General features: G+C 40.1%; 3 protein-coding genes across 4 annotated transcripts in view; 1 reads left to right on the top strand and 2 right to left on the bottom strand.

Annotated features, from left to right (window-relative positions):
- Positions 1-1827: 1827 nt before the first annotated feature.
- Positions 1828-16202, bottom strand: LOC311269790 (hexokinase-2-like). Its single transcript, XM_084374201.1, has 10 exons — positions 16082-16202; positions 8933-9095; positions 8521-8669; positions 8164-8283; positions 7494-7589; positions 7154-7253; positions 6024-6207; positions 5235-5390; positions 4861-5094; positions 1828-3550 (listed from the first exon to the last, which is right to left on the bottom strand). Exons 1-10 carry the CDS (start codon positions 16169-16171, stop codon positions 3346-3348), a joined length of 1497 nt encoding a protein of 498 aa, XP_084230327.1. The 5' UTR covers positions 16172-16202; the 3' UTR covers positions 1828-3345.
- ncf1 (neutrophil cytosolic factor 1) overlaps positions 16138-27241 on the top strand; it is a 40615-nt gene continuing 29511 nt past the window's right edge. The window contains exon 1 of the mRNA XM_084374202.1: positions 16138-16220. The gene's annotated coding sequence lies outside the window, so the exon portion shown is untranslated. The remainder of the gene's footprint in view (positions 16221-27241) is intronic.
- Positions 20700-27241, bottom strand: part of uimc1 (ubiquitin interaction motif containing 1) — a 31570-nt gene continuing 25028 nt past the window's right edge. For both annotated transcript variants that reach the window (XM_084374200.1, XM_084374199.1), the window contains exons 15-22: positions 27100-27170; positions 26478-26589; positions 25990-26292; positions 25765-25846; positions 25561-25663; positions 25410-25458; positions 23472-23505; positions 20700-23178 (exon numbers count right to left, since the gene is read on the bottom strand). In XM_084374200.1, coding sequence (XP_084230326.1) covers positions 22986-23178; positions 23472-23505; positions 25410-25458; positions 25561-25663; positions 25765-25846; positions 25990-26292; positions 26478-26589; positions 27100-27170 — 947 coding nt within the window. In that variant the 3' untranslated portion in view covers positions 20700-22985. The remainder of the gene's footprint in view (positions 23179-23471; positions 23506-25409; positions 25459-25560; positions 25664-25764; positions 25847-25989; positions 26293-26477; positions 26590-27099; positions 27171-27241) is intronic.

Genomic DNA, 27241 nt, shown 5'->3' with positions numbered 1-27241 from the left:
TCTGATTTCCTGAAATCTCAAGGTCACCAGATCCTGAACTTAAAGGAGCACTACGCAGTTTTGGGTTAGAAATGTTAATCAGAAGAGAAAGATCTTCTTCTTCTGCCTAAAGAAACTAAATCTACAAACTCTCTTTGTTGTCATGACTGATCTTAAAGGACAACACAGTTTCACACTGTTTTACTGTGTTTATATGTGGCGGACCCTGCCACCTCTCTAGCTTCAAACAGTGATCTGGGACCTTATTTTCCTCTGAGAACAGCTTGTTTATTCACCGATGGACAACAGTTTGTATTATTACCTCATTAATATTGTAAATATTAAGATTCTCAGTTTGAATTTCTTCCCCAAAACTACAGAATAGTTACTTAAAGGAACAGTTCACCCAAAAGTAAAGATTCAGTCATCATCTCCTCCCTCCTGCTGATGAAAGTCAGCATTAAATGGCTGTGAGATGAGCAGCTACAGTGAAGACTTGTTAATTGTCTTGTTTTGGAGTTGATCCATGTTTAAAGGTCCAGTGTGGAGGATTTAGTGGCATCCACTGACCTGACAACATCTGGATCGCCCCCTGGTGGCCGGCTGCAGACGTCATAAACTAAAATAAATCAAAGGACACGTAAATAACATCTGTTTCTGTCTTTTTAGGTCGTTCTTGTCATGCTGATGTATGTTAATAATAATAATAATAATAATGATAATAAATATGTTAAAATTATTAATTTTCCTAATAAGGTGGATTTTATTGAGTTATTTGATGATGATATAAAAAATAAAACTTAATTGACAGCTGACCTCTGATCACGATTGAGTCGGATTATTATTATTGTTGGTTGATGTTGTTAATTACAATAACAATAATAATATCTTGATTGATATAGCACCTTTCAAAACACAGTTACAAAGCAAAATCTATATATAGTATATTTATCTTTTATCTTTTACTGTGCTATATAAATCAAGATTTAAGAAACACAAGATATTAATAATAATATTAATTAACTAACCCTAACCCCTGGATGTAATATTTGAGTAAATGTACTCAGTTACATTCCACCACTGCCTTAAAATTACATTTATTTTATTTACCTCTAATTTTGCAGCATCTAACATCTGATCAGCAGCGTCATCACTTCATCTGTTAAACGCTGCATCACATTAATAAATACAGCTGACTGTAGCCGAGCAGCTGCAGAGGCCGCTTCACTCTCATTCCTGAATCACAGCGGTGTGTCAGGATCAGGCTGCAGCAGACCGTCTGCAGCAGCACAGGCTTCAGGCTGCAGCAGACCGTCTGCAGCAGCACAGGCTTCAGGCTGCAGCTCCACTTTGTCCTCTGCATGTCAGTGAGAGCTGCAGCAGCAGATTCACCACCGCTGCTGCTGCTGCTGCAAACAGCTTCTCTGCAGAGAAACATGCTGATCACGTCAGGCGAGGAAGCACCTTCGATCTTGTGAAAATGAAGTGTGATAAAATAAATTTAAAAAAGACATCACACTCAAGTTTAGTCACATCTGAGTGTATTAATATGAAGACAAATCAAGCTGTCTGCTGTGTTTTCTCATGGGGGGATTTTCATTTTCAGATCCTTTACTGGAGAAAAAGTATCAATACGACTGAAACAATTATAAAAATAGTTCATTTTCTGTCAGTCAGCTGGTCGTTTCAGGTCGTTTAATTTATGTAAAAACATCAGATTTTATTCTTTATTCTGATTTGATGGTTCAACATGTAGTTTTTCCTTTCTATTTTTATTCACGTGCATGTTTTGTTGTGGATTAATTGTACTTTATAAGACAGGAATGTACACAAAAAAATACTCAAATGTAAGAAATCAGATATTTTTCTTCATTTTAATTTGATTGATTTTTTCTGTCCATACATCAGGATCAAATAACAAACACCACCTTATGTTTGATAAATGTCCCTTTATTTCCAACGTGAAACAAACACAGCAGATGTTTAGCACCGAAAACGACTTTAAAAACACTGAAGCTCTTGTTGGCAGGTTGATTTCTAGTAATTTTTTCATCATGTCTCTTACTCATCTCATCTGACTCATTTCTTCCCGATACAACAGAGACTTTTTTTTTTTTATAGGATAACTGTAATAATACAAGCTTGTAGAAACAAGCAACAAACTGTGATTAAAGCCGCAGTGTTGCACCGTTGGCAGTGTGGACGGAGCAGTGATCGGGAAGCCGACTGCAAAAACAATCATCGGATTAAGAACGTAAAGACAGCCGAGGAGCTAAAACCTCAAACGAATTCAGATAACCTGATAAAAATTATATTACTTTTGTGTTTATTTCTTTAAAAGCGGTGCAGCTTCATGAAATAATACAAACCCAAGGAAACAGTATCAAGTTTCCAAACCCACAATCATTTCTAAGGATGCGTGACACACATGTCGTGTAAAATCTCATCACAGCTACTGAATATGAAATAAAACGTCTTTGTTTATTTCTTTAAAAGCGGTGCAGCTTCATGAAATAATACAAACCCAAGGAAACAGTATCAAGTTTCCAAACCCACAATCATTTCTAAGGATGCGTGACACACATGTCGTGTAAAATCTCATCACAGCTACTGAATATGAAATAAAACGTCTTTGCTCGCTACACCTGAGCTTTTCTTACACTCAGGTGTTTCAATCCTCGGTTATTTTATTGGTATCGGCCGTGGGAGTCAGGTAATTATCTGTTATTGTATCGACTGAAAAAATCCATATCGTGCATCCCTAATAATACTTATATGCACATTTTTATTATACTCTATTTTCTGTTTTTTGTTTTTTAATGCCCTCTCCAGGTGTTGTGATGTTATGATATAAATCTGTCTTTGCTGGATTCTCATGTAAACATATTTGATTGTATCTGTTTGTTCTCAGCCACATTAACAATAATCCAAAGCACATTTTCTGTATGAAAGTCAGAAGAAAACTAAGAAACAGGCGGCAACAACAACAACATATAGGTTCCCCGCGCGAGACACATGTTTATGTTAACTGTTCGGTGGCGACCTCTAGTGAAGTAAAAGACGAGAAAATCACCACAAGGTGGAGGCTGAGGTCGCTGTGGTTTGTCAGGAGTCAGAGGAGGGAGTTGTTTTGATTCAGTACGTAGTTAATCTACATGGATACGTGACATAAAAAAGCTCTATAACACAACTCGAGGTCAGAAACTCCACGAAGAATCTTTAATGTAAAAACATTTCAGAGTTTTCAACAGGAAGTGAAAGTGAAGTGAAACTTATTCACATAAAGATTAACAATATATTTTATGCTTTAAAAACAGAAAAAAGCTTTCAGACTCTGTTTGTGCATCATCTACATCCCCTCTGCTCTTATTTGTCTTCCTCCTCCTCCTCCTCCTCTTCATCCTCGTCCTCACCGTCACTGTCCTCTAACAGTCGGGACTGGAGAGCCAGCCGCTGCGCCACGGCTGTTACCATGGCAGCGCCCTTCCCGCTGCCGTCCTCCGAGACGAGGAAGGTGATGTCACACTTGGGGGCGAGGAGGCACACCGTCGCCTGGAGCTCCTCGCTGAAACTACAGAGGGGAGGAGGAGGAGGAGGAGGAGGAGGAGGAAGAGAGTATAAAATATATTATTTCATAATTTCATAATGATTTTAGATCAGAGTCGACTTCGTTAACAAAATCTGAGACAAAGAAACTCAGTGAAGTGCAGATTAACGTGCATCATATATTAATGTGGTCATAATATAATAAACAGCGAGGGTTGAACATGATACCGCAGAATAAAAACTCCAGTTTAGTGCCGGTATAATTTAAATACTGAGAGATCTGCAGCAGAAACGCGTCGTTAAACAGATTAAAGGGAAATAATCCTGCAGGAACAGATTTGACTCAAACACGCTGCTCTTCTCTTCTCACAAAGGCAGGAAGTTTGTCAGGGTGTCAACAACCAGCGCCACCTCCTGCCGGCTCGCACCGACACGTCGATATCATTTCACGTCTTCTCAAAAACTCAGAGAAAACAAACAAACTCAGGACTTCCTGCTGCTTCATTTGAGAAGAGGCTGTTTCCTCTCGTCCTCGGCTCAATGACAGCTCGACTTAAACCCCAAAAAACATAAAAATGACAGGATTTGTTTTAACAACTGGACGTAATGTTGTTTTTTCAGTAACAACTAACTCCCATCAAATGTGGCTTTTGAGTAAATGATGTGAAAATTATACTCAGTCATATCAGAGACTGCACGCAGAGCAAAAACTGCATTTTAATATCTGTCTGAGCTCTGAAGAAGCCCCGAGGCGACATCACTGTCACGTCCAGTAACGTATCATCTGCTGTTAATGTGACAGGATAATGAGTGTTATCAGCAGGTCAGATCGAACTGTGTGACATTTAATGGCCTCAAGTAACATTTTCATGTTATATTTCTGTTATTTTCATGTTTGGACTAGTCTCAACCTCAAAGCCTCCTGGAGCCTCTACCATCAAAACGGTTTAAGGATCTATGGCTGTCACCGGGACCTACAACGTTAAATATTTCTAAGTGCTGTATCGTAGACAACTGGACCTGTTTCAGTTTCTCGAAGACGTTTCACCTCTGATCCAAGAGGCTTCTTCAGCTCTAACTAACTGGAGGGGAGTCGCAGGCTTTTAAACTCTGTGTGGGAGTGTCCTCACAGAGTCGTTAGGGCCACTTGTAGGTCGTTGACCCAACTGGCCTTCATGAAGGCCTTCATGAAGGCCAGTTTATATGTGTAATAAATAATTTGTTATCATTTTATGTCCCGTTACAGTAAAGTTTCACCCTTTAACTGCAACCAAACACATCATCTGCCTTTCAATTTAAAACAGTTTGAATCATTTTAAATAACTTCTGTCTTACTTTGGGTGTTTCCTGTACACCGTCCCGTCCACCCCCACGGTGGTCTTCAGATGGTCCAGTCTGCGGTTGACGCGGATGCGGTTGGCGAGCGTTGCCAGGGCGGCGGCACAGAGGCGGGCGGAGCGCGAGGAGACGGTGTCGCAGACCAGACGCACCACGCGGGCGTCGACGTCGTCCCACTTCAGACCCAACTTAGTGAGAATGTTCTGAGTGTTTTCCAGACCGCTGTCCTCCCTGAACCACGGACACAGACAGGAAGTGACGACAACATGGAGGATCAGAGAGGATGTTTCAGTGAGGAAACAAAATGTTAAGTTAAACAACGTAGTTTAGTTTGAGAGAGACTAATCTGTGTTTCTCTGTCAGACACTCACTCCTCGATCTCAGAGATGAACTTTGTCAGAAACTTGTTCGGGGTCAGCAGATCGTCTGACGTCTGTCCTTTAAACAGCAGCTTCTCCTTCGTCAGCTTCACCAGGACAAGACGAACGACTTCCCCCAAATACATCCCGCTGATCATCTTCTCAAAGCTGCAACGAGACGACAAGACACCAGATTTTAACAAACTGCTTTTAAAAAACACATTTTTATCTTGATTTTCTGATCTTAACAACTGTTGGATGGATTGTTGTGAGACATTCATGATCCCCAGAGGATGAATCTTAATGACACAACGTGTTTTTTTACACAAAGAAAGAAAAAAGTTAATGTTGAACATTTGCCGAATTTACGAGGAGGCCCGAGTGATTAAGAATTTTTTGTCAACAGAGTTTCACAAAGTTTATAAAGTTTCATTAAACACAACAAATCACAAAATCGAGCGATTTTTCAAGGGAGTCTGGGGACGACAAAGAAGAAGCCTATATTGGTTAATGTTTGCTGTCTTTTTTTAAAAATCTGACATGTTTACCGTCAATAAAATGACGTCTTCTTGAAAAAGCAGGTATTTTAAGCCAAAACTTGATCTTTTCTGAACCCTAACCAGATCATAAGCAGCGCTGACACAGCATAAAACTGAAAACTGAACATAAAGAAACGTAAAGTTGCAACGTATCTGTGGTTTGCAGTTATGCACACTAGCAACATTTATTCTTGGTTGACAAATCTTCACATTTTGGAGGCTGGAGGCAGAAAAACATCTTCAAAATGCTCTTCATACGTACGTGTGGACGCCAGGGTTGATGGACGTCTCGTCCACCTCCGAGTCAAACTCGGTCAGGATGTCTCTCAGGCAGCCGTCGTCTCCGAAGCCGCCCCACTCGGTGTTGATGCACATGCGGCCGGCTTCGCCCTCGACCCGCTTCACGTTCGCCATCTCCTCCATGTAGCAGGCGTTGGTTCCTGTTCCTGCAGAAGAAGAAGAGAAGCAGGACAGAGAGTGAATCAGATTCTCTGAGGTTGTTAAATTATTGATACAGATTATAAATCAATATCAATAAATGATGATGTATTATTATAGATAAATAGAGCTGCAGTGATTTATTGATTTGCTCGCGACTGTTAAATTAATCACCAACTATTTTGATAATCGATTAATCAGTTTATGTGATTTATTTAGATAAAAATGTCTCAAATTCTCTGATTTCAGCTTCTTAAATGTGAATATTTTCTGATTTCTTGACAGTAAACAAAACATTTGACGACGTCATCCTGAGCTTTGGGAAAGATTTTTCACCATTTTCTGACATGAATCAAAGATGTTATTTTCTCAGGTTTCCCATAATAATGTGTTAAATTAAACATTTTCTTGAGATCACATGTTATTGTGTGTCTTTAACAAAGAATAACAAATATTGTTTTCCTGAGAAAAAGGGAATAGTTTTCTTGAGATCTCAAGAAAATTATTAAATTCAACTATTTTGATAATTGATTTATGTAATTTTTAAAGAAAAAATGTCCCAAATTTTCTGAATCCAGCTTCTTAAATATGAACACTTTGTTGTTTCTTTGCTGCTCTGTGCCAGTAAACTGAACATCTTTGGGTTTGTGGACAAAACGAGACATTTGAGGACGTCTTCTTCGACACTGATTGAAAACATCTAATCTATAAATCAAGAACATAATCAACAGGTTGATGGATCATGAAAATAATCGCTAGTTGCTACACAGGAGCCTGTAAAGTGATTAAAAATAAGCAATGAGTATATCTTGGTGCAAATAGTTTTACTTATACTACATTTTGAAAGCAGTACTTTGACTTGTGATAAAGTATTTCTACACTATCAGAGTCAGACTGAAGTCTGATGATTTAATGGACGACCTCCTGTCGCTGTTTACTTATTGATCAGGTTACCGATGATCATGCCGATCTCACAGCTCTGGTCTCGGTAGCCGCAGCTCATCATCGTGCCCACCGTGTCGTTCACCATGGCAACTGAACCTATATCATAATCCTGCAGAGACACACAGCGACAGACGGGCGTGTTTACGTCCTTCCTATTTATAATCTGTATAACCTGCCTACACACACAAACACACACACACACACACACACACACACACACACACACACACACACAGATACAGGAGAAACTGCAGAGCGTCACGTTGATTTTAAGTTTGAACAAACAAACAAAAAAATCAGGTATGGCAGGTTTATAATCAATCGACTCGTCGGTGCAGCTCTCACTGACCCCTCTCCTCTGAATGGCCTCTTTCAGAAGCTTCACCACGTCTTTTCCCTCCACGCCGGAGCATTTGAAGCCTTTGGTCCAGCGGATCAGGATGCTCTGCGGAGACACAGTTTCCCAAAATTGACTACAAAAGACAAAAAACGTCACGTTTTTTTAGAGAACGAGTTAATCTCCTTCTAACAACATCGACACATTTCGTTTTCATAACCAAACTTGTTTTCCTCTGATGAGTTTTTCATTCAAACTCTTAAAAGCACAAAAGTTTTTCAAACATCTCATGATGATTAAAGTAACTTCTGCCTGAGGATTAATCGACTCAACTCTACTTGGACGTTGTCACGTGTTTTGTGTGCAAAAATCTTTGTTCAATGGAGTAAAAAAGTGAGATATTTTCCCTTTCAAATGTAGTGAAGTTCAAAAGTGTACTTATGTAAAGCGTGTGAGTAAATGTACTTAGTTACTTTCCACCACTGCAGACGGCTGACACGACTCGTATGACAGATCTGTACCATTTGCATATTTCTTTCTTACCTCAGAGAAAATGTAAAGTACCAGAAAATGTGTAAAAACAACAAATTCTCTTATAACAAATCTGTTCGTATGAATGTTTTTTACATGAGGCTCATTGTGTGTGTGTTTGTGTGTGTGTGTGTGTGTGTGTGTGTGAGACCTTGTCGATCTCTAGCTGTTCACAGGGGAACGAGAAGGTGAAGCCCAGAGGAAGAGTGTGTCCCTTCAGGTCCTGAGAGACGAGGAAGTCACCCAGACAGGCTGCGATGTGGTCGAACAGCTGCACAGAGACAGACGGACTTTTAATCGTGACATCTTAAATATTTCACAAGACGTAAACAGACAGTAGAGACGTCCTGATGAGGTAAACCACGACTTTATTGTGTTGTGAAGCTTTTTGTAGATGTAAAAGTTCTGCAAAGTGGACTCCCAAATGAAAGTGTGAACCTGAACATTGTTTTTCATGTCTTCCTTTCTGTTTTGTTACATTACTTTGCTTTGTTTTTGTTTGTGTCACCTGTTCTCCACTCCCCAGCATCATTTCCTGTGGGATGGCGCAGATCTGACTGTCCATCTTCAGCATCTTCTGCTCCTCCTCCACCACACGGACGTGAAGCACTCGGAAGTTTGTTCCACCGAGATCCAACGCCAGGAAGTCGCCGCTCTCTGCCGGGAGAAACAACGGATCGGTTGACGAAAGGGTGAAAAGTGTAGATGAAAAAGCTGGAGTATGTTTGAACGTTTCATTCTTCCTCTTTATCCTCGTTATCCTTATTCTGCCTATTTGTTTTTATAACTTTGGAGCAGACAGGAAGTGATTCCACTTTCTTTCCACCACTTTCAAGTCCCCAGATGTGTCGTCTACAGTTGGACCCTCTTGGTTTAAACAACAACGATGTAACTTTCCATCAGTGTAAGTAAAACCTCACCCGTCCCATCCGGTGTGGCCCTGACGAACGTGGGCAGCATCTTGACGGCCGCCTTGTGATGACTGTGTTTCCCCAAACCTCGAATCAGATCTTTCCTCAGCCGAGCAGAAACCTCCTGCAGCTTCTCCAGAGACAGACGGAAAGGCTCCAGGTAGTCCTGCACCTGCACACACAAAACACACAAATACACACACGTGTCAATTTGCATTTGTGCAAACTGGACAAACTGAACTGACAACAACAAATAAATAGAAACAGAGAGAGTTTCTATTTTGAGCTGCCTTAAATTATAATGTGTCCAAGTTTGCTGCATTAGTCTGTTTATTCGCTGTTATTTTTTAAAATTTGATTTACATACACACTAATAAAAATTAATATTACATTTTTGTTGTCCACACAAAGTCCTATTATACTTTCTATAAATAATAAACTTAAAATAATAATAATAATAATGAGGTGATTTAAATCAGTTTATTAAAAATAATAATGAAAAATTTTTTTTTTAAAAAGTATATTTTATATAATCAATCCACAAGATGGCAGCGTTTCATCAACACTGGTCGCTGATGTTCTGACGCAGCTGCTTAATAACATAATGAAACTATAATTAAACAATCATCATTATTCAGATTTGTGATCCTTCAAGTTCCAGTAAATCAGAACAAAGAGACGAGGCGAGGCTGAACCTCAAGCTGTGATGACATCACGTTTCATGAATGGACTTAATCGCCTTCAGTGATTGGTTGACAGGTCTGAGTCAGTGATTGTGAAATAAAGAAATGATCAATACACAAGAGCAGCGATTAAATGTTACACAATGTACTATAACTGTACTTTACACAAGTGTTTCCATTCTCAGTGCAGTTCAGTGGAGGATATTATACTTTATACTGTTTTTCATCGTTTTGTTAAATAATAACACAAAATATTATCAACAAATAAGTTATGTAACCATTATATCAATAACACTTCAGTGATGCACAAGACGGGAAACTCACAATCTGCAGCAGTAATATTTATAACAAGTTTTACCTTTACCTGCTGCAACATTAAAGTGATGAGCATCAATAATTAATCCAATTATATAACAAACATTATTCTGTAACGGGTCATTCTGCATTATGATTACTTTTACTTTAGGTAGTTAGTAGTTAAGTTAGTTAACTTTAAATGTAGACTTTTACTTCTAACAAAGTATTTCACACTTAAAGACTTGAGTTCTTCTTCTTCTACTTCCACTGATGGTTCTGACTCTCAGAGGTCACCTCATGCAGAACCTTTACCCGCTGTGTGTTATTTATTTTAACAAATGTATTCATTTATTTTATTTTTTTGCTTTATTTCCTTCTATTTTCTTTTATATTTATTTATGTGTTTTTTTTTTTATTCCATTCAGAACTCATCATTAAAAGCACTTTAACTCACTTGTAAATCTTGTATTATAAAATGTTTATATTTAATTACTACAATGTTGTGTCCTCATACTCTTCAATAAAAGTGTTTTAAAACACACAAATAAAAAACACCTCTTGCCTCCCTTCGACCCTCTTGAAGAGGTGTTTGTCTTTGTCCTGCTGAAAGTTTATTACATCCTGTAATTTCACTGTGCTTAAAAGTAAAATATTTTGTAAAATTCAACCATTAATCCTCAGACATCACCTGGTCCACAGATCTTATGTCAGTCTGAAAATTAGACAAAATATAATATTGATGTTCATCCCTATAACTGCCGACCACTCAGTTTATAACACGTTTGACCTGCAGTAAATAAAAATGTTCGTATGTGTCGACTCTGTTTCTGTTAACTGAGTCATGTTGTGCAGGAAGAGGCCTGGCTGGTACAGCATGTAATGATCCTCTGGAGATGGCAGCAACTATTCACATGTGTCTTCCTGTTTCCTTTAAAGCTGGAAACAAAAACTCTGCACAGCTTTTAAAAGCTGTAAACACCAAACTGCATCTGTGTTGGTCTTTAAAGAGAAACATACAGGTGTGATCAGCAGCGTGTGCTTTAAATCTAACTTTTGGTCCGACTGGTTCGTCCAGGAAGATGTGAGTCGAGGATCTTAAAATAATAAACAAAGAAATGACACAAAATGAGCAGAAACATTACAAACAGCCACTCTCATCACTCAAATATGAGCTGACTCATCAGCTGCTGTTATGTTGTCATTCAGGATTAAGACTCAGGTTGGGTGACATTCAGACATAAGGGGTGAGGGTATGGAGCATATAGGACACATCGGCCTGAAGTCGTGCAGCTTTGTGTACTGTTTCTATCGACTGCATTAGTTGTGTTGTCTGTGAAGTTTTGTCTGTCACTGGCCACAAAGTAAACTTCTGTTTGGATGATGAAGTCAAACGTAACCTTGAGAATACAAGAAGACTCAATATTTTGAGTTTTGTTTTTAGAGAACTGTTTCAGCAAAGATTTGTGGTATTTTCTGATCTAAACTTATTGCAAGAGGATGTTGTTTACTGAACATTACATAACATAACATAACATAACATAACATAACATAACATAACATAACATAACAACACGACACAACATAAGATAACACAACATAACATAAAATAACAAAACATAACATAACACAACCTAACATAACATAACACAACATAACTTAACATATAATAAAATAACATAACTTAACATAACATAACTTAACACAACATAACACAACATAACTTAACATATAATAAAATAACATACATAACATAACTTAACATATAATGAAATAACACACATAACATAACATAACTTAACATATAATAAAATAACATAACATAACATAACATAAAATAACACAACACAACATAAGATAACACAACATAACATAACATAACATAAAATAACAAAACATAACATAACACAACATAACACAACCCAATACAACATAACTTAACATATAAAAAAATAACATAACATAAAATAACATAACACAACATAACATAACACAACTTAACATATAATAAAATAACATAACATAACTTAACACAACATAACATAACATATAATAAAATAACATAACATAACATAATATAACATAACTTAACATAATAAAATAACATAACACAACAATAGTTTTTTATGTTACGTTATTTTTATGTTATTTTATGTTATGTTGTGTTAAGTTATGTTATTTTATTATGTTATGTTATTTTTTTATGTTATGATATGTTTTGTTTTTTTATGTTATGTTGTGTTATTTTATTATATGTTACATTATGTTATGTAACATAACATAACATATCATAAAATAACATTAAAATAACATAAAATAACCATAAAACTTTGTGTGTTTGTTTCTGTTGATGGTTGTGTTTGGTTTATAATCACTTTGTTGTCTTGGTTAACTTTGTTGTTCACATTGTTTTTTGATGTCTGTGTCTTCATCAGGTCAAATGAACCAAACTAACCCCTATAAGCTTTCCCAGACACACCTGAAGTTACACACCTCCACGGCTGTGTGGCTGAATCTGTGAAATGTGTCTGGGCAGGACGTCTTTGAAAGCGCTGGGCGAGTTCAGGGACTCCCATGTTTCTGTACATCCAGGTTTCAACATGGAGGCTCAGACTGGATCAGACAGAACCTGTTCATGGTGCAATGGTGGATATTTTCCTTGGCTGCCTGGCTGGTTGGATTTTCTCACCATCATTGTTTTTATAAGCGTCTGACATACCTCAGACAAGTTTCAACAGTCCTGCTGCTGCTATGCCCCCAAAATGATTCATATGAGGATAATATAAAGGAGATACAGTGTCAAATAAATGTCAGCAGCTGACTAAGAGGCAGACGTTCATCTGGTTATCAGATCAGCTATTGGCTCGTTACGAGGGAAACAAAATCTTCTCAGATAGCAAATTTCTGCAAATCTGATCAGCGTATTCCTGATTAACTGTCTGCTCACGTTACGATTGCTAACGTTACACGAGCTATCCATTTGGACACGGCACATTTACGGTTTTACCATCAAAATCTGCAGGAATATCTGTAACTACAGGTCTTTGATTTCACCCACAAGTAAACAAGAGCAGGCGGTTCAACTCTAGACGACAGCCGCAGATTAAATCTGCTGAGAGGACAACTTTTCTCGGCAGATGCTATCAGATGTAGCTGGCTAGCTCGCTAAATAACACTATGTGATTGAGTTGGTGGAAAACTCCTCATCCAGCTGACTTTTTAATGTTTCCAGCTGATTTAAAACAAAATCCTTTAAAAGCATTTAATATGCATGTGACGGCTAGCTAGTTAGCCAGAGAAGCATCTTCTACACAGTTTCTGGATACTTTTGTTCTTGTATTTTTGGTTTTACAAAAGCTTCACTGACACACATCGACATGACCACCATCATTATTTAGACGAAGGGTTTTGAATAATGGTGCGTTAACTGTTTTCTCTGTTACAGATATGAAACATTGTCTATTTTAAGTGCTGAATTTATCAAACAACATATAAAAATGAAGGCAAATACACAAAAAACACACTACACAAGCCTTTCATCCATTTTGTTCCGTTATTATTTTCTGTTATTTTATTTTCCCTCATGTCTTTTTTAATCTCTCGACTCTTGGCATGTTTCTTTTATTTGTATTTAGTTTGAAGCACATTGGATTGTTCACATAAAAGGTCGCCTGCTTTATATAAATAAAGTTGATTTATTAATATTGCTGTCATTGTTTTAATGTAACAGTCTGTGGAAACATTTCCCAAGAGTCTCTGAGTTGATCCTGTTTCTGCTGCAGCACCAGGACCAGGATCAGGATCAGGATCAGGATCAGGATCAGGACTGGAGCTTGTTGCGACAGAAGTTTGGATACAAACATACATTTCTTCTTCTCGCAGTACTTTTCCAGAGGCGTGTTTGTTCAGGTCTCGTCTCCCCTCTTCTCTCTCTGTCTTCACCTCCTCCCCTCAGATGATTTCCTCCCTTTCTTGTCTCGACAAGCTCGTTCCTGCCGTCACCTCAGAGGAGGCGAGGCCGACTTCATGCTCACATTATGACTCTGATGGTTCGGACCATTACAAGATTTAACATCGGCCTCAGCCTGCCTGTAATATTCAGTAGATCACTGTGCAAATATACACAAAGTACACAGTAACGATGAACCAGTGTTGGAGACACTCGGGTCGTTTACTTCAGTAAAAGTTACACAGTTTAAAAATACTCTGCTACAAGTTTAAGTCCTGCAAAAGTACTTAAAGTACCAAGAAGTAAAGGTTTAACAGAATATTGTACATTATATTACTGGACTATGATCATTTGTGAATCATCAATATATTTATATATTATATACTGTACATTACTTCATTTAGTGTAGCTTGTGAATGTCTCCCTGTAGATCAGTGAAGACTTATTGATGTAATAATACGATAATTATACATTAATATTATATTTTGTTTTATTTGATCTCAACCTGCATAATAACTGAAGTTATCAGATAAAGTTAGTGCAGCTAAAAGCAGAAGATTTGTCTGTGAAATGTGGAGTAGAAGTATAAAGTTCTGGAAAATGGTGCTGATATTTTTGTACTTTATATAAAATTTAAAATGGAGTTTTACTTGTATTTTTTAATTGTTGTACTTTTAGTTTACTTCTTCAGCCCAAGTGAGGACGACGATTAAAACAAATTGAGTGCTGACCTTTTTTTTTTGTAGGATTTCATGTAATATTGAAGCCATTAACATATTTTTTCTGAAATATTTGAGGGAATAAAACAAAATCTGTCGCAGTGTCACATGTGCAACATTTGCAACAGCAACAGCTGCCGTCAGAGCGAAACTTGTGACAAACACATCTCATTTCCTGTAACAGACCTGATTCACATCACGCTCACGGTGAAGAAGCTTGAATGTGAAGCTGTTCCAGGCTAAATGTCCTTTAAATGACGGGAGTGTGAGAAATTGTTGTCCTGATTGATTAGTAACCGAACGAGGGACATCGGACTATATTTCAAGATTTAACAACATCTTCGTTAGACGACAGCTACCGTTAGCATTCAACCACTTCCTAGCTGGCTAACAACCGTGTGATGATGTCACACGATAAAATCTTGGACATTCAACATGGAAGTGAAGTTCAACTCGATGCAATCAAAAAGAAATATTCACTAGAAAGTGGCTGAATGCTAACGATAGCTAATCGTTACCTTGAAATACGTCTAAAGGAGCTTCCAGCTCTTCACCGTCTATCATCTCGTCTGTTGCTGATCGTTGAGAAGTGAAATAAAACAAATAACGTCAGATTCTTCGTGTTTATACGATCTGCATCCTGGAGAACAGCAGCGTGACGTCATCTTCCCACCCTGAGTGTTAATGTGGTCTGTTGACTCAATGCAGGTCTGATAAGAGTGAGCTGTAAACAGTGAGGCTGCAGGAGGGTGGCGTACCCTGCCACCAATACTGAAAACTACTTTACATAAAGGTGATTAAGGAATGTAGATGTACTCGAATAACTCTTATAAAAACAACGTCTTGTTTCCACGTCTGTGAACATTTAGTCTTGTGGTGATGAGCAGCGTAGAAACCAGATCACCACGTAACGGGAGGATCCTCCTGTTTGTGTGATGGAGAACGGGTGTAACCATGAAACAGGAGGCTTTCAGAGAAATGAACAAGGCGGTGCTGCTGGTCACAAACACATCACAGTGACTGACTGCAGCGAAACATCACGCTGACTCAAATAAACAAAGAGGAGTTGGGTTTGGCTCTGAGGTGGTTTACAGTAACTTGAACCTGGTGACTCGCGGTCATGAAGCTAAAAACTGTAAAATGAAGGAAATCAAGTCATTTTTTATGGCACTGAATGTTCAGTGACTGATCCTGATGTCTGAGTCACACTTTGTATAAACTCTGTGATTTCTTAATCTGAGAGTATTCCTGGCAAAGTGTTGCGTAACGACAGTTTTAACACGTGGATGGAAAGTTATGGACGCACACTAATGCAGTCGTTCTGGCAACCTGTCCCCCACATGGTGAAGGGTTAGCGTTGGCAGCGTGAAGCTTTCACAAATCACAAAACAAGTATAAACTGGAACCTTTTCTCATGTTTGTCTCATTTCAGAGCATAAACAACCCTCTCCACTGATGGTTAGCAGAACAAAACAACAACAACAAACACACTTCGCCCTCAGGTGTCACGTACCTTACTGAGCGTGTCTTCAGGGATGCCGTCCAGGTGCAGGACCGAACAGTCGCCGCTCATTTTGGCCTTCTTGGAAATCAGCGTGCTCATCCTGCTGTTTGCTGCTGCTCTGCTTTACCTGGACAGGAGAGGTTAAAGGGTCAGTGCACCCAAATTACAAAGACATATGAAGCCCTGTTTATGTTTTAAGACAAACCGGTGTCAAACTCTCTGTCATTTTAGCAAATAGCCTGTGTTAGTTAGCAGACAACAGTTAGCTAGCGGTCAACAAACACTCATGGGAGGTGTAATTTAGCTGCTTAATGTTAGCAAACTCACTGGAAAGAAAGAAGGGACTGGGATTAGATAAAATAATATGCTACAAGCTAATTATTCATAACAAAGACATTCGGTGGCTTACTAGCTTAGATAGTTGTAAGCTAGCATGGCTAATTTGAGGTTTGAAGCTCAGCTAGGTTCAGTAGATGTAATATAACTTTGTGGATGTTACATTTTTAAGCTAGTAAGCTAACATAAGTGCCCAAAAACACAAAGTTTATCCAACAGGTTTGCTGGGAGGTGTAATGTAGCTGCTACATGTTAGCCAACTGACTGGAGAGAAAGAAGGGACTGGGATTAGATCAAATACTATGCTACATGCTAATTATACTTTATTTACTTTAATACTTTAATAAGTTTGAAGCTCAGTAGCTGTCATATAACTTTGTAGATGCTACTAGTTTAGCTAGTAGGCTAACATAAGATCCCCAAAACACAAAGTCTTTCTAACAGGAGATCTCGTCTCGTACTTAAATAACTGAACATTATTATCCCAAATGTATATGTTACGTATATCACAGCTAAAAAACGTCATCTTGGTTAAATTAGTAATTAAAAATACCAATACATACATATTGTAAGTGCATTATGAAATGTATTTAAATGTTTTAATGCTCCAAACCAGATCAAACCTCATGTTGAGCCAAAGTTAGCCTTGTTTTAAAGTGTTCAAAGGCTAATCCAGCACACACAATGACTTATAATACTTTGAATGAACCTATAAAACAGTTCAATGACGTGAGATTCACAGTAATAACGAGATCAAGTTCCTGAGGAAGTCGTCCGATGACTCTGCTTCAACATAGTTTCACTCTTGTGGTTTAAAAAGATGTTCAAATATTTGTTCCTCCTGACCAGCTGTGTTCGGACTCCCCTTCAATCAATATTGGTTTTGGAGCCTGAAGCCGATCAGTTATGACCTGAAGATGATAATTCATCCGTCTGATTTTTTTATTAGCCACGATAGCAGCTAGCCACGTTGGTCACACAGCACCACTTTGGTCCGGACTGAAATATCTCAAGAAACGTTGTGCAGATGTTCGTCCCAGAGGTTAAAGGGTCAGTGCACTCAAATATACAAGACATATGTAGATATGCAGACAGTCTCAGATCTCCAAGTCATCACGTCTCAAGTCATTTATTTTCTGTTGAGTCAAGTTGCAGGTCATCAGAACAGACTGACTCGAGTCCACGTCTCCTTCACACCTCCGGTAGAGATTTCTTTGTATTGTTTCTTTGTAGATGTTTTAGACTCAACTTATTTTCCTATTTTTTAACTCGTTCTGACGTTTTGTTTCTTCATTTGTTTCCTGTGAAGCACTTTGAGTTGCCTTCTGTCTGAATTTGTGCCGTACAGATAAACTGGCCTTGCCTAAATGAACTGCTGATTTTAAAGTCGAGGTTAAAATGGGAACAAAAACCGTTATTTCACTTCCACCTGCTGCTACATCGTCCAACCAGAGAGCAGGTCGTCATGTGAGTCCTGTTTGTTTAAAGGACGTTTCTCTCCTGGAAACTTCTCCGACGTTGCAGAAAAAGAATACTGAAATCATCGGTCACATTTCGAGAAGACACATGACAGGACAACCATCCTGCACACAGAGACGCTGATACTTCTACACTTTGACTTCTTTTATTTCTGTTGCTACTTTTAGTGAAGTAAATAATTTGCAACACAAAGGTTGAGACATCTGCGACCTCAGAGGAAGCTCCGGCTGATGACGACACTCTGGATCACGTGCTTGTTGTGTTTTTGGGTGGAGTGTCTGTTTTAAGATCACAGTTCAGGACCTGAGGCTCCACATGTTCAGGTTAAACCCAACCAGTCAGATGATTTCTCTAAACTCACACTCAGGAATCTGTGTCTGTCAGATAATATCACTGTGGCTGTGTGTATGAATGGAAACCTGAAACACTCGTTACATGTTTCCTCCACCTGGATGCAAATTACGGAGTTTGAATTCGAGGCACGCCCCGTCAGAGTCGCACCTGAGCAGGGACGGACTGTCAAACTAGCGTTGGTTCATCTCAGCTGCTGTCTTTTCTTTTGTTTCCAGATTCTCCTAAAGTTCCTCCAAAGATCTTAATCTGACACCTGAAACACCATCTGACTTTTCAGGATCAGCAGCACAAACCTGACCCTAGTTAAGCAGGTTTAAAGGAGCATTTTGGTCCCTGAAGGCATCAGAAAACACACCAGACCAGTCGGTCTGTGACGGGGGCAGCAGCCTTTACTATCCAAAGACACATCTCAGCCCCCGTCACTCGCCAAATTAATCTATCTGGAGCCTCCAGTCCATTTCAGTGTGAGTTAACCCTTCTTTGTTTAATCCACATACAGCGATCAATCCTCAGGCTCGATCACAAAACACCCTGATATTAACTCAGGATCAATCAATCAATCACAACTTGACAACAGATACGATCCTGTTGGAGAATGTGAGAAACACTGTCGGCCTGAAACAGTGATGATATAAAAGAAAATATTCATTTCCATGTGAAATGTCAAAGCCACAGGAGCCGCTGCAGAGCTGCAGGTCTACGAGCTCACAACCCTACAGGTGGAAATACAGCTCAAGTTTTAAGGGTTCAGACCCTCCAGGGTCCTTTAAAGATGAAGCAGAGGGTCTCTGGGTGCAGAGGAGCTGATGTTGAGTCCTGCTGCTTCACACTGAGCAGAGAAGTTCAGCGAGGATGAAACCTTTAAAATCATCCACAGTCTGCTGGTTTTATCACCTCTGGCTTCATCTTCATGAGAATCTCGGCACCACTTCATCAAACATCTTCATCTAACATGTGAAATCCTGCTGTGAAGTGAAAGAGTAAAGCCACTCACCTGCGTCCTGCGCTTTGCGACTCGCACTGACAGGAGTCAACTTCCTCAATGAAGACGAGAGTGCGAGTGTTTACACCCACCGACATCTGACTGCAGAGCAGGAGTCAGTGTCGCAACGCGAGGAGACGCTCCTGCGTGTGTTTGTCTGAGCGCACGGTGTCGAGGTGCGGCTGTCATGTTTGCGCGCGCCGGCACGAATCCAGACAGCTGATGTCACGAAACAAAACCCGCAACAAGAACCGCAGACGAGCTCCACCGAGAGGACTGCGTGGTTCGGTCATGATGAGGTCCGCAGGACGCTGCGGGAGAGCGCGTTGGGTTCGCGGCGGCTGCGCGTAAAGACGCACAAGGAGCGCAGCGACCCCAAAATATGACCATCATCATCATCATCACCATCATCATCATCATCACCGGTTAAAAATCAATTTACTGCTGCGAGTTATTGAGTTTCTTATAAAAACAAGTACAGTGTGATAGAAGTGGAATGTAACGAAGTACATTTACTCGAGTAGTGTATTAAAGTACACATCTGAGGTCTTTACTGGAGTATTTTATTTTCATGGTACTTTCTACCAGTGTTGTAAAAAAGTACCCAGAAGTTTACTTCAGTAAAAGTTAAAGTCACTCATATGAAAAGTACTTGAGTAAAAGTATCTAATTACGCGTACTTAAGTATCAAAAGTACAAGTTATACTAAATTATAAGACATAAGGTTATAAATCAGTGTTTTTGTGCATCTGTAATTAATTACTTTAAAGTGCGTTACTTTCGCTTTGATGCAGCGTGTAATCTACAAAGTAACTAGTAACTAAAGTAATCAAATACATGAAGTAAAACATATGATCCAAAATTCAAACCAAGTAGCAGAAAATGGAAATACTCCAGTAAAGAACCTCAAAGCTGTACTCAGACAGAATGTAACTACAACTTGAGGTACTTTACTGGAGTATTTCCATTTTCTTGGCTCGACTACGTGTTTGATAACTTTAGTTACTAGTTACTTTGCAGGGTGCATCAGAGTCACAGTAACACTTTTATATTAATTTATAAAACAAACTAAAGACTCTGATTACAATATTCAGAAAAATGCTGAATCGTATAAATATATGTATAATTTACTTGTACTTTTACTTTTGATACCTAAGTTTAAGACTTCTATAATACTCGAGTATTATCCGTATCCGTCATATTTTAACACAATATCTTTACTTTTACTCAAGTTTGACTTTGAGGGTATTTGTGTTACAGCGCTGCAGTTACAACAGTTTTCATCCAGAATGTGACCTCTGAGGTTTCTGAGTCGTTGAGGCAACATGGAGACTGTTTGTTGTTTTGTAACTCGATGTCTCAACGCTCAGTTTCACCAACTGGGACAAAAAAACTGTCAGAGTGAAATGCAACGACAGGAGCAGAAGGAAATCTGTTCCTCGCTGAGAGAAAAGGAACAAAGAAGAAACAAAAACATCAGTTTCAGTGACTTTACTTCTGTTTTGTGACATCAGTTAGCAAATTCAACTCTAAAGTGCTGATACAGTATTCAAGGCCAAAACTATGAGCAACAGAAGAAAGACGAAACAAAAGACGAAACATCTTCGTGTCTCCAGAAAAATGAAGAGAAAGTGTGAAAACAAACTGCTCTGAGCGGACGTGCAGCTCACGGTGCTGAACGAGCCTCACCAGCAGTTTGTCCTCTTAAAGGGTGAATTCAGAGTTTTCAAGGTTTATTTGCGTCGCACTTCCTTCAACGTGCCGTTTGTGTCGAGGGGTCCGACAGGAAGAGTTTCGTGTGATGTGAACAGGAACGACAAGGAGGTTAGAAAAGTGACGCAGGTGGAGTTTCTTTTTGTTTCATCTTGTATGGTCAAGAAAAAATATTAATAATTTAAGATTTTACAGTTTTTTCTGATCAGCTCAAACGTGAACGGAAATTTAATTTCTGACTAACTGATGAAAAGGTGGAAAGTTTAGAGACTTTGATTTAACTTTACTTGGAAAGGCCTCGACGTCTCCTGAATCAGCAAGTCTATTCTTAATACGGCGGCCATTTTAGGACACTTCAGACTGAGCTGTTCGAGGCGTTAGCTGTGCTTTGTGCTGAATACTAATGCTGGCATGTTAGCATGCTAACACTGCTACAGTTAGCATGTTATGTTAATCTCAGACATTTGATGTTAACAGGTCCGGACACACCAAACCGACGTCGCAGAACCAGCAGCGACGGAGGCCGACTGCCGGGTCGCCTCACGTGGCCTCGTGTCTCGGCCAATAAGCTGTCCTTCTGTTCTCAGGCAGCTCTGATTGGCTCGGTTGTTTTTCCATCGATGCGCGTCAGACGTCAACAAAACAATGAGGTCTGCAGTGAGGAAAACACTTGTAATATCTGTAGTTTGCTAAATGTTAGCTGAAATGCTAACATCACCCTGTGAACATGTGCGGTAACGCTGATGTTTAACAATGTTAGCACGCTACATGTTAGCGCCTACACATGGTCACAGTTAGCATGTCGTGTTAGCATGAGCGGCCTCTCGTCGTGAACCTGTTCTGACCCGACCGTGGCGCTAAAGGATCATTGTCGTCACGGTGATCCATCCAATAGTTGTTGAGACCGACTCGCAGTTACCATGGATACAAACAATAACGTCAATGCTCATTTTTTAAAGGAACACTTCACCCAAAATGAAAATCCAGTCATCATCTCCTCCTGATGATATAAAGTCAGCTGAAGTCTCGTCGTCCACAGAACATTTCTGGAGCTTCACAGTAAAACAGAGTTGCAGCATTCTGCTGAACAACTGAAGATGTTGATTTAAAACTATAAAATGTAAAACAAAGTGTAATCTCAGTCTCCCAGGTGACGACGAGGAACTTACAGTTTTTGTTGATTCTAGCGCCCCTTTGGACAAAACCGGTACGACACCAGCGCCTCGTAAAGATCTTTGTTAGCGAGTGAGAGAGAGAGAGCGCAGGATGGATCGCGATGATGTAATGTATGTATATGTGATTTTATATGTGATCAGACGCGAGCAGAGGCGTTAATAATACCTATATAAAGACAGCAGTCTGTTCGCTGATGGTCCAGTTCGCTGTGACAGGTGATTTATAACCTTCAGAGGAATCAGACGGTTTCAGAAACACTTAAAAGTTCATCGTTGTCACTTTAAACATAAATCTTCACTGTAGCTTGATCGCACATTAAGCATGTAAAACATCTTTTCAAATCTATTTGAGAGCTCTGGGCTTCTGGACACAAGGATTACACTTTATATATCATGTTTTTATTTATTTACGATGTAAAACAAGTCTTCAGTTGTTGAGGAGAACGCTGCGACGCTGTTTTGCTGTGAAGCTCCTGAACTGTTTTGTGGACTACGAGACTTCAGCTCTCTCAAGATAAAGATCTGTAACATGTTGTTTGATGAACACTTTGTATATTAACACTGGAGCCAAATCAAAGTGTTGGACATTAAACCCAAAGGAAATGTTTCAACACATGTAGAGGTAGTCTGAAACACCTTCAGCACAAACAAAATGGAAATACAGGAAATATTGAGTGGCACAAAATGAGTCATCAGGTTTCTTTGAATACATTCAAGTGCTCTGTTTGTATCCAGTCACCTGCATAAATACCCAAAAATCTGACATCAAGAAGTTCAACACAAGTCCGTCTAATCTTGGTGTCGACCCGGTGATTCTGTGGGTCTCCAGTTAAGGCTCTGGTTTCCAGCGTCCCCCGTCTTCAGGAGCTCGTCCTCATCTTCGTCTTTGGCTCAGCTTCTTGGTTCGATGCTGTTTCTTGAAGTCGATAAGGCAGCCGGCGGCCTCCGAGATCGGAGTGAAGGATCTGATGGGAGAGTTACTGACCCTGAACGCTGAAACGCCGCCTCCCTCCTCCTCCTCCTCCTCCTCCTCATCATCATCATCATCTCGCAGATCGATGACATCACTGACACAAGGACACAAACACAGGACGGTTAAAACGATGTAATGCTGCTGGTGTTTTCATGTAATCAGAGTATTCGATCACTCATCATTATGTTGACTGATCTCATGTAAAGCAAGATGTTTTGATTGAACTCCATAATAATAATAATAATAATTTCATCCATCGTCGTGACTGAAGGCTGAAGTTTACAGAGGACGACTTCAGGATGCATCTTTGCAACGAGGCGCTCAGACCTCCACTGTGAGACTCAAATCAAATCTAAACATCAACACAAAGCGTTTGTAAGAAGTCACCTTGGCTGAGGTTTGGATCCGGACGGCCCGGCCTCTGTGAACACAGAACAGAACACGTCAGAAAATATGAATCAACTCAAGTTGGATTGAAAACTGATTCAACTGCCGACACGTTCGTTCAGTCTGATGTTGATCTGAGCTGAAGATCAAAGATCAGGATCAGAAATATTTTTAATTATCTGATTTTCTTCTAACGTGAGTCAGATCTTTGATCTTAGTTCGCTAAAAGCCTCAAACGGTTTGTTTACAAACATTGTTTGTTTTTATCCCACAAACCACCCGACCTGAAGACCATCGATTTACAAAAGGCACAAAAAAGAGAAATGTAGAAAAATTGTCACATTTTAGAAGAAACTGAGAAAACAGAAGAAAGATTGAAACAATTCAATTATCAGGAGTTTCAGTTTAATCTGCTGATGGACGAATAGTTTCAGACAGCAGCGTACGACTGTAACCTTTCCTCCAGCGCCACCGTGAGGTCAGACTTTTAATCTGTCCAGCACTTTGGTTTAACACCAAGTGTCTCCAACACTTCAGCTCCAGCTTTATTATGTGTTCGTTGCTAATTAAAGCTCTGGTCTATGATCTGAGAAAGGTTTGAAAAAAGCATCCCCCCCACACACACTCCTCCCCTCTGTGCTCCTTAACTCCTCCCCTTCGAGCTCGTATCGCTCTCCCCTCGGAGCCCCGCGACACGCCCCCTCCGGCTACAAGCTTTTTTTTTTTTTTTTTTTTCTCTTCAACGAACTTTATACGTCCCGCAACAAGCACCAAGAGCAACGAGCCGGCAGAAACCATATACAGCCCAGCTTTGAATGCGGAGTAACGATGTCGGATTCACAGATAAAGTTATTACAATGCACGTTGAAACTCACGTAAATCTTGTAAGTCATTACAATGTGCACAGCTAAGCTCCACAGCCAAGCTAGCGTAATGTCATTAGCATGCTACAGCTACGTTACCTTACAGCTAGGTAATCAGTTACAACAGCTAAGTTAGCCACTTCTAAAAGTTACTGAGGGCCAAGAGACTAACAGATGCTGCCGTCAGCTTTCATCACAACGATCGCTTCCACATTGTGGCTGAAAAACAAACCTGTGTGTGTCCCAGCTGCTGTTCGGTGCTACTCAGACTTGTTGTTAGCTTACAATGCTAGCATAGAGGCTAACGTCTCCGTCGAACAAGTAAACAATTGTTGACAACACTGCAGCGACAGGCACGTCTAATAACAGAAACAAACTAAGGGCAGCTCTCACAGTCATCAGCAGCATCGGCATGAAAGTTATCTGTGTCACAACATCCACAATAAAGACGAAGGTTACCTGCTCAACAGAAACGCCGCTGTATCAGCACCGGGTCCATATCTTCACGGACCTTTCGCCACCGTTCAAACGATGACCCGATGTTTATTCGGTTTGAGCCCTCTTTGTTTCACATCTCGCTTTGTGTCTTTTCAGTGACAGACTTTCTTTCTTTGACTCTTTGTCAGTGGGGCAAGCAGAGGCAGCTGAACAGCTCAGGGCAAAACAAACCTCTTGTCGCTTGTAGTTTCAAATGCGGAAGTGGGTCGGGACCAGACGTGAGCAGGAGCAGGAGAGTGAGCGAGGATTGGATCGGAAAATTGATCCAATAGGAGCCATCCGGGCCGGATGGTTCCTATTGGTCAATTTCTTTTCAGTTTTACAGACACTAGAGAGAATGGATTTTTTTGGTTCCTTTTACTCTCCACATTGTGTGGGTGGTACTATTGGGTCATAACCACCATCTAAATGATGTTAATAATAATAACAAATCTTTCAAATCGTAGACCATAGCTTTAAGAAATGCTACTGTAGCATTATAATCATTACATCAGTTTATCATGAGCATGAGCGTCACTGTGGGTGTATTAGCTTGATCCTGTTTAGCATCGAGCTGTTACACTTTTAAAAACTTTACCTGAATCTCTGCTGTCGGTTTTCTCCAGAGCCGACAGAAGATTTCCCTTCTAGATCAAAAATATGAAAAAATAAGTTATTCTTCATTCTCAATCAAACACACAACGATAAAAGAAGTAATTAGTGCATGTTTTTGTATTTCTACGACTCACCGCTGAGGTCTTGGATGTCTGCCGCTGGATGCAGAGCTCAGTGTGTCGGCTGTAGTCTCTCAGAGGAACTGCTCTCAGACAGATGAAACATTTCTCCGGGTTCCTGTGGAAAATAAAAAGCGAACCTGAATTTAAAACAAAACAACGTGTCTGGAAACGCGGAGGTGTTCCTGTGAACTATGACCCCAGGTCAGACCTACTTACTTTACAGTGTTCGGGGGGTCGTTTGTCTCTTCGGCAGTCAGATCTGCTCTCCTCGTTCTCTTCCTGCGAGGCTTCGATGTCACTACAAAGTGGAGGAATCAACAATCATGTCACAAAGTTGGCTGAAAAAAACATCAACACATTTCTCGCCATTTTCTCAACTGATAGATTAATCAGGAGAATAATTCACAGATCAATCGACAGTAACAGTTGAGTTGGTGTCACCTTGGAAACAGTCGGCCTCGGGCCTCCTCTCCTCCGCCTCTCCGTCGCAGTACGCAGCGTGCATCTCGATCTCCTTCACGGGGAACGATCCCTGACAGATGGGACAGTCCACGCTGGTTTTGGGGCTCCGAGGGACGACGGCTGGTTCCAGTTCAGGAGACGACGACCTCTGAAGCCCTCGGTCTTTTATCTCCTCCACGTCTGGATCCCCTCCGTCCTCCTCCACCTCCTCCTTTCCAACATTACCTCCAACATCGCTGCTTCTAACAGGGATGTTTGCGTTCATCTTCCTGTCCACTGGAGCTGGACACAGAACATGCACTTATATTATAATCTTCTATGGCACAACATTTTAAACATGCTAAAACGGTCTCAGCTACATTTGGACCAAACTTATAGTTCCTGTGTTTTCGCCTTGGAGGGCGACCATACCACTGAAAAACTACAAATACTGTTTCCTGTTTTGTTCGTTAAGCGTGCGGCCGTACCGTCCAGCTCCACCTCCACCTCCATCTCCTCGTCCTGCAGCTCCTGCACGGCTGGAGAATCTTCCTGGAGAATCATCTGGACCTCAGGCGGCTCCGGGCTTTTCTGTCGGCGCTGTGGAGAAACGAGGTGACAGGACTCAGTCAGAAAATGTTGTCAAACCCACTCGTGTTGTGTTGCTGCTGTGTTTGTGACATTATCTCCACTCTCAGTGTCAAATGTGGGAACCACTGATCTGCTGCAACAACATTAAGAAACAAAGTCATGGACATTATAAAGCACACACCAAGAATCAACACTACAGAGGACACACTAAATATAAACACTAAAGCACACAGTAAGCATGGAAACTGTTTTTAAGCCAAAGTACTGCCACATCGCACTTCGCGCCCCTGGTTTGTCCACAAGTTGCAGCGTGGTGACGGTTGCAGCAGCCATTCTTCTCGCTCCCCACATGAACATTAAACCATCCAGAAGTACGGGAACAGTTCAGTTACTGCCAACAGATTTTAATTCTCCCTCTTTCATCCAGTTTTAATACAAACTCAAGACTCTCACGATCTCTTGTCGACTGACTGCAGATTAATGATTAGTTCATCTTTTAAATGTAACACATGAACTCACGTCTGTTCCAGCGTCGGCGTCGATCATCAGATCTTGCGTCCTGTCGTCGTCGTGGTCGCTCAGTTGGGTCTCTGTTGTTGGAGAAACAAACCGACTGTCAGCTGTTTATCTACGTCAGTTTATTGTTCATGAACGTGTTTTA

The sequence above is a fragment of the Pagrus pagrus genome (assembly GCF_965226575.1).
Source record: "Pagrus pagrus genome assembly, chromosome: 14".
In the NCBI taxonomy this organism is placed as follows: Eukaryota; Metazoa; Chordata; class Actinopteri; order Spariformes; family Sparidae; genus Pagrus; species Pagrus pagrus.
Note: the sequence above shows the minus strand (reverse complement) of the source record. Positions and strands in the feature narration are given on the sequence as shown.

What these genes read in the sequence shown, in the direction of transcription:
- LOC311269790 (XM_084374201.1), bottom strand. Translation starts at nt 16,171, where the DNA reads ATGAGCACGCTGATTTCCAAGAAGGCCAAAATGAGCGGCGACTGTTCG. An exon ending in CTGAAGACACGCTCAGTAAG is followed by an intron (nt 9,096 to 16,081) that starts GTACGTGACACC and finishes TTGTGTGTGCAG; the next exon opens with GTGCAGGACTACCTGGAGCC. An exon ending in TGAGATCGGCATGATCATCG is followed by an intron (nt 6,208 to 7,153) that starts GTAACCTGATCA and finishes CTTCTTCTGCAG; the next exon opens with GAACAGGAACCAACGCCTGC.